Source organism: Corvus cornix, chromosome 4, assembly GCF_000738735.6.
Source record: "Corvus cornix cornix isolate S_Up_H32 chromosome 4, ASM73873v5, whole genome shotgun sequence".
NCBI classification, from domain to species: domain Eukaryota; kingdom Metazoa; phylum Chordata; class Aves; order Passeriformes; family Corvidae; genus Corvus; species Corvus cornix.
Window position 1 is genome coordinate 48877149 of NC_046334.1, and position 17900 is coordinate 48895048.

Sequence of the window (17900 nt, forward strand, 5' to 3'; positions counted from 1 at the left end):
TCTGGATTGATGCAAGGTGTATTTTTAATTCTCATCAGTTCTTTCATCTGGTTGGTGCCATGAAAGCTGGAAGACACAGTGAAGGGGAACAATCTCTTAAAGTTATCTGAGTATTGATACACAGCAATATGTTTTCTTTTTCTTTTTGCACATCCAGCTTCAGTAACTGGGGCTAGAAAAAAGTTACCTTTATTATTCTCTGAAAACACAATCTAGGCAATTAACTGGCAACAAGGCATGTTTTTTGTATCATAATAGTAACACTTAAAACTAGAATAGTGGAATGTGGTTGCAATATTAATTATATTAATATTAATTGCTACTACCAGGGAAAATCTATACTAAATACTACTCTAAATAGCATGGGATACTTTCAGTATATTTGTGGAGGAGGAGACAGTAGTGATCCTAAAGTTCTCTGATATGCCAGTAACAGCAGAATAGATAAACTCTGAGCCTCCTGGCACTTTTTATGAACCTTGAATATATGCCTCTCGCCTACCCCCACCCCCCCCCAATAATTTCATAACTTTCTAACTTTGCAACTTTCTATTCCAGTTACTGATTTATTTTGGAAAATACATTATCAGAAAATCTATATCAGATTTATTTGATTCTCAAGCCCTGTAAAAGGTTCTGACTGACTTTGTAATAAGATTCAATGGTACAAAAACTGTTATAAAGAATATGTGCTATATATTTGAAATGCTTGATCTGAATTCACAGAAACAAGGCATGCTGTAAAATATTATGTAAATGAGATGTTTCTATATGGCTTTTCGTAAGGAATCTAGCACGTACCTGTAAAGTGCAGTTAGATTGTATGACTGGAAAATTCTTTTTTTTTTTCCTTTTTTTTTAGTACTACGAAACGGTGCATGGGAGATTGTCCACTGGGAAAAGGTGTGTGTCTTTACTGGTTACTTTTAGAGGGTAATGTGTATTTAATATTTTTTTTATTTCTCAAAGTAATTGTTAATGATAAAAAATAGCTGGTATTATGGGAAATGTATAATCTCTTGTATTTTATTTTTTGTTTGTTGATATTTGTCTCTGAAAACATACTTTGAAGTCAAGTCAGTTTTGATGGCATGAGTCCAAACTGGTGGACTTTAAGTTCAGTGGGAATAAGCTGAATAATATGATGGCTGTGGCAAAATGACTCACTTCCTTAGTATTATTTGGTTTGCCAAGGCAGAAACTTCTTTATGGAAACTAGTTACTTTGTGGTTTTGTTGAACTTCATTATTTTAAATCATGAGAACTTTAAAGACTTTTATGCAGTGATTAGGAAGGGAGTCTTAAAGGTATCTTTCAAGAACTAAATGTTATGCTACCATCTAGTCACTTAGTTTTAGTGGTTTCCATACCTGAAAACTTGAAGAAAATTTGACCCACCGTAATTTGGAGGCAAGGTTTAGATGACTGGCTTATACCTTTGAAGAAGCAAGGATATAGTGTGATGCAAGAAAACTATGCTCTTAGGTGATATTAATTTCTTCTTTAACTAACTTCAGTCTTTCAGTAAAGTATTTTACAAAACCAGCAAAATTAAAGAACTGCATAGAGAAGAAGGCTATTAAAGATTAGGCTTATTTGGCTAATTAGGCTTATTAAAGATTAGATTTCCAAAGAATTACAATAACTTTTGACGGAACTCCAGTTGTACAATCTAACTTCTCTAAGTGTGTGAGTTTCTAACAGTTTTGCTAACAACTTCAGCAGGTAAATATTTACTGTGCTTAAAACAAGGGGATAATACATTTTGTTTGAGACCATTAACCAATTCCCAGTTTTCTTTCAGGTAGATGTTGGAGATATAGTTATAATAAAAGGCAAAGAGTATATACCTGCTGACACTGTACTGCTCTCATCAAGGTAGAGATGCCCACTGATGCTTAGAGTGTAGAGGCTGGTTTCTCTACCCTGCATTTATTTATTTATTTGTAATTGCTCCAAGGAAATAAAGAATAAACAAAAGTGCTGCTGTTCTGAAGTGTAGTCTTTTGTTCATTTGGTCATTTATCATTTCAGGCAATTTTTTTTTTTAAACTGTGACAATTGCAGTTTTGGAATTACACTGGCATTCAATTTATCCCTAAGAAAAATGTAGTATGTTATTTTGTTGCTGGATATAATACAAAAATGGCTGATTCTCTGTCTAAAAATTGGACCTCAACTGCCATATTTAACCATGTTGGCTTTTCGGTATGTACCCAACAAATTTCATCCCATAAGTAAATCAAAATGGATATATTACAGGGAACAGAAATAGTTTTTAAATTATATAGTCTCCAGTTTGATAATTGAATCAGGAAAAAAGTGAACACAATACGTGATTCATCAAATTAGCACTGTCTGAACATTCACTTTATTATCTAATATACATATATTATGAATAATTTCATCAGTTGAAAGCAAGACTTAATTTTTAGCATGTCATGCTGTGACCCTTTTTACATGGACAATCAAAGGTTGTTTATCATCATTTCCTTGGACAGTTTTATTTAAGAAATCCACATCTTAAGTGGAAGATGCACGTTTTTCAACATCTATTTGATCAGGTCAACAGACAACATATTCTAAGAATCCTTTTCAATGAATATTATTTAAATGTGAATGTACTGTAATTTTTTTTTCTGGCACAAGCAGAAATGTTATGTGTATGACTATGATTTAGGTAAAAACCCTTTATGACCCCACTGAAGTTAATTAATCCACTCATGCCTACAGTTAATAAAGTTAGGATTCTATACGTTTCTGTTGACAGACTGTGGTATAGACTAGAACACTGTTTCTCTGTCTTCCATTTTATCTCGAAATTAAGTATAGCTGTTTCTAAAACACTTCTATTAAATTATTATCAAGTGTAAAGTAGTTGCCAGGTAATATTGTAAATTTTCCCCACAGTCTGTCTTCAGTGCTAATGTTAGTCATAACTTAGCTTGTATCGAGTGTCCTCTGTAAACCTTTTACGTCTGTACTTTGAGAAGCATTTATAAATTTTAATGGTGCTTCTCCACCAAGATCTTTGTAGGCAATATACCTTGCAGCAAGGACACTTGTTCTATTGGCCTGATAATAGTTTCTGTCATGCTAACTACAGTGTCTTGCAGGTGGAACAGAGTACGTCCTCTCAGAGCAGCTTCTTCATAATCTTCCTGAGTAATCCCCTAAATCTGAGTCTATGCCTAGGTGTCTTCGCGGTTTTGCCCTTTCGAATTTGGAGGACACTTGTACCACAGTTGTGGTTTACACACAGGAAAGTACCAACTTCCTGAAAAGCCTACTTTGCAATCCTTGTACCCCCTGAAGGAATCTTATGTCATGAGTTGACAGTGGAAATACTAGTTAGCTGCTACTGGACTTGGTCAGGACTGTTTCCACTTTCTTTAGCCCCTCTTTAGTGCCCTTATTAGAACACACTATGTGTGTCCAACTTTGACCATTACTTACACTGAATTTTCCTGTCAGGTTTTCTTCTAGGATCAAGTTTGCAATGTGGACTCTTTGAATCGTGATTGCTTTTCTAGGCCCAGTTCAGGCATTTCTTCCAGCTAAAACTTCTTCCCTAGTTACACTACTAGGATCCTGTCTCAGCCTTCCTTCCTGGAGAGAACCCTGTACTACTACATGACCTCTAATTCTGCCTGCATACTGGCATATGCTGTCCTCCATCTCTCATCTCCATGTGGCCATGTATTCCTCAGGAAGACTCTCATCAATTTTGCTTTCAGGTGTTCACTGATGCCCAGTTACATTTTAGGTTCCAAAAGCAATGAGAGTCTGTGGGCCTGGTTTTAATTCAAACTAATAGTACTGGGTTCTTTTCACCAGCAATAGCAGTTTCTAGAGAACAAGAGGATCCTAATTATTTTGGGAAACTATAATCTCTTAGGATGGAAGGACGCAAACCTCTGAGATTTAATTCTGCATGGTTCTTGCTAGTTCAGTGTACACAGAAATTTATGAAACTGGAAAAAAATAAAAAGTAATTTTCAGCATGTGTACATAGAAAAGGTACTTGTTACTTGGCTCTTCAGAAAAGTTGGTGGAAAATCTATTGTGGCTTTAATTTTTTAATTGATATATGGAGTGGCTAGAAACTTGGTCAGTTGAGAAATAAGCGTAACAGGTTTTCATGTTTACAGTAAAATGTCAGTGTGTTCTGCAGCTTAAAGTTTGTGCCTTACAGTAAAATAAATGACTTGAGTAAAAATGAAAGTGTTCTAGCTCTTTTCTTTCTGACCTGATTAAAATAGATTTTGAAAAAATTGTCATCAGACATTTTAATTAACATGTATTGTTTGAATAATAATTTCCAATTCTGTCTTTTTGTCTTTGTTCATTTGTTTTGTTTTGTTTGTTGTTTTTTTTTCCCTGTCACTTATTTTTCTGTTCTAATCATTTCAAACTGGGATATGTAGGTGGCAGTAGGGGAAGTAGTGAAAGTGACCAATGGGGAACATCTCCCAGCTGATCTCATCAGTCTGTCATCAAGGTTAGAATAAAGTAGTTGCACAGCATACGTGTATGTGGGTCCTCATATACCAAATATGAATAACACTGCCATGTTGATAATCTTTGCTTTGCTATTCACATTTCTTCAACAAAACCTACATATTTATAAAATTAGAAAGGGTTCAGTTGATAAAATGATACAAATCATTAAAGTGTAAATACACAATAACACTCCAAGAAATTAAAGTTGTTTCACTCCTCTTGGTTTTTATGCTACCGCCATGAAATTTTATCAAACAAGTGGTCATTGAATAACACAGTTAAACACCAGGGTAAATATATGTTTAAGAGGAATGAATATACATGTTTCTACCAACTCACTATTTTCAGCAAAGAATATAGTTTAACATTGGTAGGACTGGTAGAGGACCCTCTGCACAAACTTGGATGTTGCACAATCTCTGCTGCATGTGGTGGTAAAAGCAGCATTGTTCTTGTGTATTGTGATAAAATGCATGTTTGTTAGACATGTCAGCTTTATGCTATTGTCTGTACTCTTACCACACTTTATTTTTCCCTAACCAATCAATGGGCCTGCCTTGATCTAACTGTAATTTACTTTGGAGGTCACGGTAATCTGCTACAGTTGTTGCAATTAAGCATGTGTCTCACTTGAAATGTCTTTGCTGCCTTAGTTTGTTTTAAAAGTGCTTTACAAAAATATTGTTTGGTTTTTATTGTCAACTAATAAAAATGTTGGAATTGTGAAAGTATCTTCCACAGGTGTTGCTATCCAAACAGGCTAAATTAAAGTTATTTATATTTTTAGAAAAGTTTGCCAAGAATAAAACAGTAGCCTGAAAGCACCTTATGATAATTTGTCACATTTTAATGCTTGTACTTCACAAAATTGTGTTAGAATTGCCTCCTTAACCTTATCCTGCAAATAATCTAAAATTGTCACTTATCAGCAGCCACTGTTGCATTAATAAAGAAAATTTTAAAAACACTTGACACTCAAATTTCATGCTAGAAGGAAGGAAAACACTAGAAGCTTTAACGTGTAGAGAGTAAACCTTTATTCTTTTATGTTTTAAGGGGATTTATTACTTACTTGATCCTTTTCAAAATCAAAACTTCTTTCTGTCTTAAATCTAAGTAGTAGGTGTTCTGTCCTTATGCCCAGAAAATGGGACATGACTGGAGTAATTTAGTAATTTCTCAGTGTGTGTCAAATGGATGAAGCATTCAAGTAGTAATATTCTGCATGAACTTAAAACTTTTAGTTTAACAAAGCTTTTGAAATGGCAGAAGGAGGATATATTTCAAAAACCTTATTATGTTATCCATAATTTAGACTTCTTTTATAAGAAAACCTTTTGCAAGGAAACTTTAGTATCTTAAACTCCTGATGCCTGCTCTAGTAAGCACTACAGATGCACTAAGCTGTGTCTGTATCATAATCTCATGCATAAAGATAAAACACTTGCTGTATACAGTGCTTTTATCAATTTTTCATTTAAGAAAATAGGCTTTGGCAAACTTCTCTGAAAATGTACTGTTAATTTTTATAGACTTGGCTGTAAATTATTCTAGTTTGAAGATTTGATAAGACAAACCTGTTTGCATAAATAAGTATTACAAGATTACAGGAAGTTTATGGATTTTGCCATTATAATTTTAAATTCTGGATTTTTTTTCTCTTAATAGTGAACCACAGGCCATGTGCTACATTGAAACATCTAACTTAGATGGTGAGACAAACTTAAAAATTCGACAGGTAGGTATTTCACTTTTGAGAATATTGCTGATACTATTTTTGTCTATTATTGCTTATAAAAACATTTTATTACATTAATGGACATTTTAGAAGACTCTGAAATTTTAGTGGTTTGAATAAAAATGGATTATTGGCATCATAAAAGTGGAGCAATGAGTGGTACTCCTCAGTCATTCTTTGTGCTTTATTTTCAGGTTTTTCCTTTGGGAAAGTAGGTAGAAACATAAGTAGTTTGGGTATTGGCTTTGTTTGTAGAGAGCAGATGATGAGGCAGAAGCCCTGCAGAAAGCAGCTGATGGGGCCAGTATTGTCCTTCAGGTGGGGAATAGCAGATTTTGACTGAGTGCGCTGTCGCTGTGCAGGGACAGTCTTGCTGAGCTTTGTGATGGATTATGACCCCTGTCTTGGTCACGGTATTTTCAGATGCCAAGGTGACTTTTTTCACTGTAGCACTCAGTTGTGACAGTAAAGTGTAGCTGGCCCATTTTACTCCCATTGGGATGATTGTTTTCTCATCTTGCACTATCAGTTTCATAATTCAGGGATTTTTTTATTGGATAGTGTTTCTTAATTTCATGACGAATTTTGTTTACAGGGTTTGCCACTAACATCAGACATAAAGGACACAGAAAGCTTGATGCAACTTTCTGGCAGAATTGAATGTGAGAGCCCAAACCGACATCTCTATGACTTTGTTGGAAACATCAGACTGGATGGGCATGGGTATGTAAATACAAGGAACAAAATTTTGGGAGATTCAGTCTAACAGTAGATAGCTATGTGATCTTAAACTACTGAAGTTAAAATATGAATAGTAAATCTTTTTCTATTTATTCTCTGCTAGACTTTACTCTTGAAAAACTAGAGGCATAAAACCTTACTTCTAACGTCTACAACTCGAGTTGTTTTACTAGTTGTCCTTCAGAAAACATTAGGTATTAATAATAGAAGAGAGTGCTAATCACATTCTGACAGTTCTGCAATATGTGCCTAGTAACTCAATTCTTAAACATGTCATCTGTTACAGAAGCTGGATAGAAATGGTTGCTTGTCTGGTTTTTTTTAATTGTTCTTTTCTTCTCTTTGTCTAAGTCTGGAGTGGAACAGAGTCCATTGCTATATACCACCAATTCTTCTAATTTCATAGCTGAAAGATGTTTAATACCTTAGTGTACTGAAAGTATGTTCCTTTAAAAATAGAAAATGTGCACTTACAATACACATGCTTGTACAACTGCTTAAAAAAATTCCTAAAATACTTAAATGCTTACCAAATACTGATATTCAGAGTCCTCTGTGGGTTCCCAGAAGATTTATTGCTAGGTCCAGAATTGTTGAATCCTTCATTCCCAAAGATTCACAGTATTTCTTAGTTATTCAGTAGTTATTTCTTTCTCCATATCCAATATTGTTCATGTTTGTGGGTTTAGACTGATACATATACTACTAACTAATTACTAAATACCTCTTTTTTTTTTTCCCCTTAATATTCCATTTTTTATTTACTGGTTTCTTACAGATGCATTCCGGGAGTTTTCAGTCGCAAGAGTGTGGATGTATTATAATTCCACTGTACTTGTCATTAAGAAGAGAAAAACATTTACCTGTAATTCTTCTCTGAAGGTAATAGTTATAACAGATCCACACATTCATTCTTCCTCCCTGGCTATAAGGAAAAACATACTTTCCTTTTTAATCTAATAATTTAATTTTAAAAATTTGATTTAAAAAAATATTGAATATTCTGATGGCTATCATGCCTGAAGAATGTGTAGGAAGACGCCATCTGCTGGTCAGGCAATTTTTTATTTGAGAAATTCTGTTTTGGAATATTATGCCTGTAGTTCTTGTGCAGTAGGATAGTTCCAAAAGTGTGGCTCTAATATAATATTTACCTTCAGTGAAAAAGAATTGCAGGTAAGTAACTCTTTTTGGATCCTGGCCTTCCTTCAACCTGAAAAATCAGTGATATGTTCTTTTTCTGTCCATGTTAGAGGGAGCGCAAATTCATCTAATTCATACTTATTTGTCCAGATCTTTAGACCTTCCTACCAGATTATGTAGGTCCAGTTGTGATTTACACTTTATCCATTACCATCTTTACATATTTGCAAAAGCAATAGAGAATACTGAAAACATATCTCCCTCTTCTTTCACTTAATATAAGTCATTGGAGTGTCATAAATGTTGTATCTCATTGACTTTTCCAGTCTTTTCTTTTTCCTTTCATGGGAGAGCAACTCAAAAAAAAAAAAAAAGGTTTTCTTTTTTTTCTTTTGGATACCCAGTATTCAAGAAGACAGAACACCCATTACCCATTAGTTATTTTGCCTTTTGGCTAAATCTGTGAACTAAAAGAGGCAAAAGTTTTCTTGCTACCCTCAGCTTTGAGTGAGCTAACCATGTGACCAAAGTGTGCAGCTCTTTATTATGTTGATGAGTATACAGAGGCATGTCAGCTTGGTTTTAGTCCATGAAGATATTTAGCTAGAGAAAGGAGAAAAGTTCTTTAGCCTGGTTTATATGAAACTGTGACTGGACAGTGGCTCAGAGAATGGTGAGGGCATTGTGCCCTCACCATCAGATTCTAGTTGTCCAGACTTAAAGTAAGTGTTTTCCTGAAGACATTCTTAAAATTTTGGATAAGAGTGAAGTATACTTGTTAACAAAAACATTCTGGTGTGTATATTTTCACATGTGTCTCAGAAATTACTAGTTCTTAATATCTTTGGCAGCTCTGCCAGGAAAGTATTCTAAAAGCGTCTTTCCCCATTGAGAACATCCCTTACTGAAAACAACCCAAGCCTGTTGTTGAGAGTCAGTACTTATGTAAAATACAAGGGAAATCAGATGAGTTGGATCAGCTTTAAGAAGGCTGAGGCTGGGAAATAAGACACTTGATGCCTCTGTCAAGTCATTGCACCATTGCTTTATTAGAGTGAAGCGTGATCATGATGTTGAGAATTAGTCACATGACACCTGGCAGGGCTTTCCATGCCCCTGGGTGCTTTGCTGTCTGTTCTCATCTCATGTTAGTCTCTGTACCAGTTCTACTGGAGACAACTCCCAGTGTCTGGAATCCTATTCTCTTGTGATTGTCTTCCCAGTAAAACACTCTTCAGAATAAAGTCCTGTCCAAGTTGAAGAATGTTATCCATTTGAGAGCCACTGTCCTGATGGAAAAAAAAGTCAGTGGATTCTGCAATAGAAGGGAATTTGCTACATATTCTCCACAGGTTTTAGAGAGGGAAAATGAAGAGAAAGATCAGGAAGTTGTAGAAAGAGTCTTGGAACTTACCTGACTCTTGAAGGAGTACAAGAGTTTAGAGTTGAAGATTTTGACTTCTGCTTTCCTCTCCTTTAACAGCAAAAGAGACAGAACCTTTTGGCATTCCAAAGGAGGTCCACAGTTCAAAAAGTTTCCAATTTATCTATGGGAGACTAGCATATAGCCTAGAAAGTTTTTTCTTTCATCTTCTGTGACATTCATGTTAGTGTTAATAGACTGAAAATATCTATTTATTCTTAGAATGATAGGGAATCCATTCTGTGACTGAAATGTCTGTGTTGTATTGATAAATGATTCTAAAGTTTTAAAACGGTTCTGATCAAGGAGTGCAAATAAATACAAGTGCAGAAGCGGCCTTTGATATCAACAGGAGTTCTTCTTAATGATTCCTGAGTAATTCAACCCCAGGTGTTTCTTTCATACTTGAAAGGACATTTAGTCTCCTGGTTTTGCCATGATATGAACATATTTGAAATACATGAGCAGCACAGTTCAGATTTAGAAAACAAGTAAGTATTACTAAATATATCAGTAAATATGTCTTACATTTCAGTTTTCTCTTCCAATACCTTCTTTTGATGCAGTGCCTGTGCCTGGAAATTGTTTTCCATGGCAATATCATTCAGGATTTCAGTTGCTGAGGTATACTTAATTGCTGGGGAGAAGAATTCCTTAAACAGTCAGTATGCTCTGTGCTAGTTTCCTAGAAAGTTTAGTGGACCAAGTTGCAGTGGAATGGTGTTTGTTAGTAGTTTGGTTTTTATAGAAAAGCGCTCAAATATTTTTCAGAATTTTTTTTCCTAATTTCTTCCAGAACTGATTCCAAGAAGCTGTTTGCCACTGTTAATTTTAAAAGAGCAATAATTCTACTTGCAGTGTTAGAATCTTAAAAGTTTGTGTGAGAGGAGAGGACATGATGGTCCAGAAGAAATTATTGCCTGAATCTCACTCACTGAGACTGACTATAGTCTTTGAGTTACCCAAAATGTTACTAAATATAATGGCTTTTTCAGATGCTTTATATTTTATATATCAGAGATACAGTTGCTGTCCTAAATCAGTTAATTTGTGATCTTAATAATGCGTTGCTTTCAAAAAAGTAGAGATAGTAGTCTTAGGTAAAAATTCCAAACACTAGAGTACTTTTGACACATCTGAACTGCTAGCTGGTATTTATAGGAAGAAAAGTACCAAAACAGGGCATGTTTTTCCAAGGGAAAGGGTAATAATTATCTAATATTTTTGTATTTTAAGAAAAACTTGACCTACATTATATGTATAAAGACAGCTGTCTGAATTTAAGACAATTAAATGTTTCCAATGTCTTTTGAGGGTATGTTGCTCCTTTACTACACACAGTTTTAAAAGAATAACGGAACAAAATATACCTGGTTTTGCAGTTTAAAGAAGCCGCATTAAATATTATTGTGAATGTTAAATAAGTGTTTTCATAAGGATGTTTATTTCACTAGAAGAGTGGACTAACTTCAGAGTTCACAAAATTACTTCATTTGAAAATTGCTTTTGAAAATCAATTTTGTAAGAGACCATTTAGGAAAAAACTTGGTAATCATAAATCACAGGAGAATTAGACATTTTTAGTTTCAGTATGCTTGGTTAGTAGTACCATATAGAAATTAGTAGTCCATAATAAAAATTAGGTGGTAAGTAATATTTTTGCAAAGTTAGATTTTTGGCCTGGTTTTTATCTGTCAAATTTTCTCTGTCAAAACTCCCAAAAAGTTAACTGAGAAAATTAGGTTCCTAATGTATTAATCCTGTAAATTTTGAGAAATTAGCTTTAGCAACTACTGATTACATTTATTCATTGACATTGATTGGTTTTGTTTTAAAATGTAAAATTTCTTACTTCTAGTACTGTGCCATTGGGATCTGATCAGATTCTTCTACGAGGAGCTCAGTTGAGAAATACTCAGTGGGTTCACGGGATAGTTGTCTATACTGGACATGACACAAAACTTATGCAGGTACAGAAACATGGCTTGATTCAATATAGTAGTAAAATGTCAATAATAGAGCATCTTTCATATGAATTAAAAGCAATAAAAATAAAGCAGTTTCTGGTCATTTTTAGTCACTTAGTCCCAAAGTAGTTTTTCTACTTGTAAGCATATTCATTGATTCTCTCTTATAACTTGTGCTTTGAAAACTATTTATTAGCAAGTTCTATTATCATAGTTTATCTTTTTATATTTGTCTGCTCCTAAAACTGTCCTCTTGTGGGGCTTTCTTTCAAGTGCAAAGGTAATCATTCTTGCCAGAAAACAAAATGAGGAGGGAGGATACTGAAATTACTTTGCCTAATGTGTTTTGAAATACCAAAACAGAGATGCACCTGTTGAAAAATAAGAATTTCAGATTGGTCATTTATGTCATATTTATTGCTTTTCTAATCTGTAAAATAGTTACTTGAAAAAGTGTGTTTGTATTAGCAGCTGTCTTCTATTGCACTGACAAGGTGTATGTATCTTTGTTTTTAATGTTTATTGTTAACTGTTGGTGTTACCAGTGTTCTGTGTGATTGTTTAAACTTCTTGTGACACAATTCTAAAGCTCTAATTCATATATTTGTAAGATGCTGAGTGGGTTTTCTTTAAGTAAAACATTTTTAGAGCATTTATGATGATGGCGTATTTGGGAAAATATTTAGAAAAGGATATAGTAACATGTAACTTGAAAAGCAAGAACCATGTTACCTCATCTAATATTTAATAGCCACTGTTGGTTTTTGTCTTTTGCAGAATTCAACAAGTCCACCTCTTAAAATGTCTAATGTGGAACGAATTACAAATATTCAGATTTTGATTTTGTTCTGCATCCTTATTGCCATGTCTTTGATCTGCTCTATTGGCTCAGCTATATGGAACCGGAGGCATATGGGAAGAGACTGGTATCTTGATCTAAACTGTAAGATTTAAAATATTATATTAATATTTTAGTATTCAGTTGCCTTTCATATTTAGAAAGGACGATGATTGCCTTCCCTTGCACAGTGGGTTTTTTGTCAGTCTCTCTTCTTTGTTTGTTGGCTAAAGTCATTAGACTAGGTATATCACAGCAAGTATAAAATTTGCCTTACTGTGCCATCTTAGCTCTTGCTAAATTCAGGAAGGGTGAGATGATTTGTTTTCCTCTACTTCTTTCAGGCACTACATCTCTGCAGCTCACCAAAGTCTGTGTCAGCATTCCACTGGCATAAACAGTCAGCTTCCAAGACATCAGACTAAACCCTTTTTGAACTGCTTCCGATAGATTGCGTTTAAAGCTGCAGTGACTTCCTGAATTTTTAAACTTGCTTGTCTTAGAAAGTGACGCTGTGGCTTATAATTTTTAGTGTGTAGGGATTTAACTAGTTAATATCAGAGCTTAATAGACTTCTCCTAAAGAAGATAAAAGAGGCATGGGAGGTCTCATCTAATAGATTATACTGGGCAGCTGTACGTAAGGTGGATGCAGGACACTGTGATGTTACACAGGCCTTCACGGCAGCATGCAACATATTGACATAGTCTGACCCTCAGTGAGGAAACAAGATTTAAAAGAAGTTTTCATGAATATACTTTGCAGTCAATTATTCATGTTTTCAGAATTTCTTATGGTGGGTCTATAGCCATCTTTACTTAGGCAGCACCAAAACTGAAACAAAGCTCCTGAGTACAAAGTTTCTAAATGTAGTCAGCAGAGTGGGGGGTTTTGGGGTTTTGGTAAGTTCTAAAAGAAAAATCTTGAAGTTCTGATTTGAAGGCACTCCTAAAATTTCTGTGTCTGTATTTATGATGAACCTTGCTTCCCTTCTTTTCGATGCTGAGAAAGAAACTTTTTTTTTAATTAAGAAACTTAACTTTCGTGTTTTCCTAGCAAGGTAAGAAAAAGTGAAATAGTTCATAGAATTTTCACAATTTTCAGTAATATCAAAGAATGGCATTAGTTGTGCTTCATCTGTGCATTTTTTTTCTTTTCTGGGAAATACAAAAGTTTTAAGAATATGGTGGCTATTATATGGTTAGCACAGTAGTGAAGCAGTTCATAAATTGTTGTTATTCCTGAAAAAAGAATGCATGAAATAGTGGCCATTGATACTTCAGTTTGTGTGTTTTCAACTGATTATCCATGTCAGTTTATTTCCTGATATATGTCCCATGATTAAATGAAATTGTGTTGGGTTTTGTAAGGTATGTCATTTAAGGCTGTATTCAGCACATATTTGTTCTGATACCAGATGCTTTTAATATGTAAGAAGCATTTTATCCCCCTTTCCCCCTAGTTATTTAATTTTTTAGCTCCCTGGTCTTTTAGATTAGTACTTCATTTGATGCTGGAATTGATATTAATGAAAGTCTCCAAAACCTTCTTTCCTGGATCTTAGAGTAATAACCAAATCCACATTGGACAGACAGTGGAAACCTATCTGAGGCCCTTTTTCTTCGAGATATCTTGAATACAGGCAGGCAGGCTCCATCTTTTACCCTTTTTCTGTACTGTAGAACAGACTTCCCCATTTGCATCCTCTCTGAGGTGCTGCTGCTAGTTACCTTTAAAAGGAAAACATAAAACTTTAAAGGAAAAAGTAGTATAAAACTGCTTGGTTTATATGTTAATATTCACATTTCCAGTTGTTTAGAACTTTCATTAAACTCTCTCATTTCATCTCTTCCTTTCATGGGGTGTGACTTTACCTTTTTCATAGTATTTTGCTCTGTTGAGGGAGATTATATGATTGTGTGAGTGTGGATGGAGAAAAAATGCATTCCACTATGTATTTCCCCCTTTCAAAATATAAAACTGTAATATTTTGAGTTTAGAACTTGGTTGCTTATGTAGATATTCCCAGATTTTGATCTTAAAATGTAGCAAAAGAGGGAATGGCTGGTAAGTTTGCTCTTCAGAAATTGGAGATGATTGCAAAGATCTCTGAAATTGAACTCCTCTATTATAATAGAGATCCTTAACTCTGATGAAGGTTTTATCTATAGGCAAGTGACACTGTAATTAACTCCAAAATTTCTTAGAACACTTTAAAAATCAGCTGTTAATACAATATTCTGAATACAATAAGTATATATACTTCTAAGTACAGTCTCAAATGTTTATTGTTTACTTTGGTTTTTGGCAGATGGTGGAGCAAGCAACTTTGGATTGAATTTCTTGACTTTTATCATTCTCTTCAATAATCTTATTCCAATCAGCTTGTTGGTTACCCTTGAAGTCGTTAAATTTATCCAGGCATATTTCATAAATTGGGTAAATATTATTTTTATAATACACATTAATTTCTAAAATCGAGGGATTCACAAGTAAGTGAAATGATGGATTGTTTGTCTATGTATACATTCTTTTCAGACTTTTTATAAATGCTGTTTATTAGTGGAATCTGAAGAGGTAATAATAAGTTCTTTTATTTAGTGCTCTTATATCTGCACCAGATTGATTTTTGGAGCATGTTTGTTCTAATCCACTAATTGTAGAGGAGCAAAGTGAGCTATCTGTGGATTGCAGATAGAAACTTCAGGTTCTCATATTCCCCAAAATGTGATTAAAACCAAATGAGGTTAAATGTTGATACCAAAAAATTGATATATTTTATTTAACAGTAAATGAGCGTGAAAGAAGGAAATAGAAAAAGTTGGGGGGAGGACAGGAAGAGCGAGAGAGACAGATTAAGTAGAAATATATCACCCCTCCATGGCTCCCAATGACGTGGTGTCAGTCCTCTCCATCTGGTCTTCTTGGTGGCGAGGGTCCCCCTCCAAAAGGCATAGAATTCAATGGATTAATATTTAGTTAACCAGCCTGGTTTGGGCCGGGTGGAAATGCCCAGGGCAAATTTGACAGTGTCTCTGTCAAGGCTCTGGGTTAGTTGCATCATTGTGCATCATGTGCAGTGCTCTGGTGCAAGGCCTCAGGAATGAGTCTGGGGAATGCTTTGGGGGTCTTTGATGGATTGTAACACCCCCTCAGGTGCCCCTCACATGAATGTCCTGTGGATGTGGCTTTCCTGGGGTGGTGGGGGGTTGTTTCAGAGCTGAGCCTGTTTGTGTAAGGGAGGATGGATGTTCACTGCGTTTGACCAGAGGTTGCGCCACACCCCCAAGACCTTCCTCCCCCTCCGGCCTTGGTGGGGGCAGAGTCTGTGCAAACCTGGCAGCAGGAGATAAGCTTGAGACCTATGGCCTCCCCCAGCCCAAAGCCATCGAGGGATGATTTTCAGGACAGCTACTGGGATTGGCCCTCCCTCCCATAGATGCTCTCCCAGCCTTATCTGTTTCTTCCCAGACCTGAGATGACTGAACAAAAGTGTCACTTTATCTTATCTCAAGTTCTCTTAGCTGGCTTAACTTACAGTCCAAGGTTTTAGTCAGGGAGCCCATTCAAGGTGGGCTTCGGTGGTGCAGCTTTACACATCAATGTTTAAGCCATGAACTATAATCAGTCTCTGACAATGTTCTTGTGCTTTTTACTTTCTCATTATTGATATTCAGGTATCAGTTTCATTCAGAATGACCAGAAGACAGTGTTTTGCAGTGCTGGGGAATTTTGTCCAGTTTCAGATTTTCTTTCCTGACTCACCCCATGTTTTCGGGTTTTTTGGCATTTTGCTTGTTGTTTTTTTCTCAAGCACAACCATAGTTTAATGGAGTGGGGGTTTATTGTGCAAAGGCAGTGTCTGTTAGTATTATCACTTATGAAATACATAAAGATCATTTTGTCATCCTTTAATTTTTTTTTTTCTTAATGAATTAGTGGGGGAAATGAAGGTTTTACTCTGTTTGAGGTGGAAGTGAGCTATTTTCCTTAAAGCCATGTAAGCATGCCTTCCATTTTTCTGGGTTTTTTCCCGAGTGTATGTTTATCGTAGCATTCTGAACACTTCAGTCTGATTCCTTGATCAAATGTGTGAAATAGATTTGTATGTGTGAGATATGTCACCGAGATATAGATAAGAGTGCATGTGAAGTAGCAGGTGAAGCACATGCTTTATTTTAAAAGTTAAATACTTTTATGAGCAGTCAGCTGGTTTCAATCTCTTAAATTTTTCTTGTGCTGTAAAACAAACTCTTAACAAATTGGAGAATGCAATGAAATTCTTCCTTAATTTTCTGTATTTTAAAATCGATATTCAGCAAAGACCCATTTTGAATGCGTAGATTGCCACTGTTTATACAGGAAATCAGAAAGGCAGTTTTAACTTCTCTTCCTGCCCCAGTTTCTGTTTATGAGGGATTAGTTGACTTTAATTTATCCTAATCTGGGACTCTGGACATTTATCCTAAATAATATTTCTCTTTGTGTGTAGATTACATTTGCATGGAGAAGTTGGTCATCTGCAATCTGTTGCACTACGTTGCCATATTTGACATTTTAATCTTTTACTGTATTTGAAAACAAACTCTGATGTTTATTTAACAAGTAAGAGGAAAAGAACTCACACCATGTGAATTGTATTTTACATTTATTGTGTACTTGCAGATTTATCTTCATGTTTTTATCTCAAGATATATTTATCTTGCTATTTAGAAATGACTGGTTGTGCATACAATAGAATTAGGTAAGACTGACTTCTCCCTAAGAGTCACAGTGTAGTATTTCTGCTTGTTGCTAAAGTCATTTTAGATGTATGGGTCAACAGTTTTTCAGTAATACAGATCACTAGAAATAATCTGAGCAAAATCTCCCATGAGAAAATCTTATTTCTTCTGGGGACTCTTCGAAGTGATCTGATAGTGTCTGTGGCTTCCCATCTTGAAACAATCTTAAGTAGATCTATTCATGTTTGGTCTTTTCTTCTATACTTAACTTTTCTATTTATGTGCTAGATATTTTGTAAGAAGTTTTGGAAGACGGATTTCTAAATATATGTACTTTTTTTGTCTGTAGGACATAGACATGCACTATGAACCTACGGACACTGCTGCGATGGCTCGTACTTCCAATCTCAATGAAGAACTTGGACAGGTAGAAAAAAAAATTACTGGTTCTAACTCTGTGTATTGAAATTATTCATTTGAGGATTTATTTTAAAAAATATATTCTTGCCTTAGTATTTGCTTATTTTTATTCTCTTTTTGTCAGATATTTTTAAAAATACTTTGCAATATAAGCAAATTAAAACCAGAATTAAATGAACAATCTCTGTATCAATGTGTATGTGGTCATCACAGAAGATTGAAGTGTATCAATAAAGTTACAAAATCAAAGAAATTTTGAGCATTAAGGCTGTCTGTGGCACAAAATTTAGTCGCAGTATATACACTCATGATAATGTGTCTTCAGTATGTCTTTTTTTCCCACATGCTCTGCATTCCTCAGAAGAGACAGTGACTATCTTAGGGTTGAATCACAGTTTATATA

General features: G+C 34.9%; 1 protein-coding gene across 4 annotated transcripts in view; it reads left to right on the forward strand.

The window, feature by feature from the left end:
* Positions 1-17900, forward strand: part of ATP8A1 (ATPase phospholipid transporting 8A1) — a 108373-nt gene that overhangs the window by 17535 nt on the left and 72938 nt on the right. For 2 of the 4 annotated variants that reach the window (XM_039550881.1, XM_039550882.1), the window contains exons 6-13: positions 863-903; positions 1805-1878; positions 6172-6241; positions 6837-6964; positions 11407-11518; positions 12293-12458; positions 14665-14792; positions 17427-17504. In XM_039550881.1, coding sequence (XP_039406815.1) covers positions 863-903; positions 1805-1878; positions 6172-6241; positions 6837-6964; positions 11407-11518; positions 12293-12458; positions 14665-14792; positions 17427-17504 — 797 coding nt within the window. Of the gene's footprint in view, positions 1-862; positions 904-1804; positions 1879-4427; positions 4502-6171; positions 6242-6836; positions 6965-11406; positions 11519-12292; positions 12459-14664; positions 14793-17426; positions 17505-17900 lie in introns of all 4 variants that reach the window. The other 2 variants (XM_039550880.1, XM_019287249.2) reach the window with 2 other exon arrangements.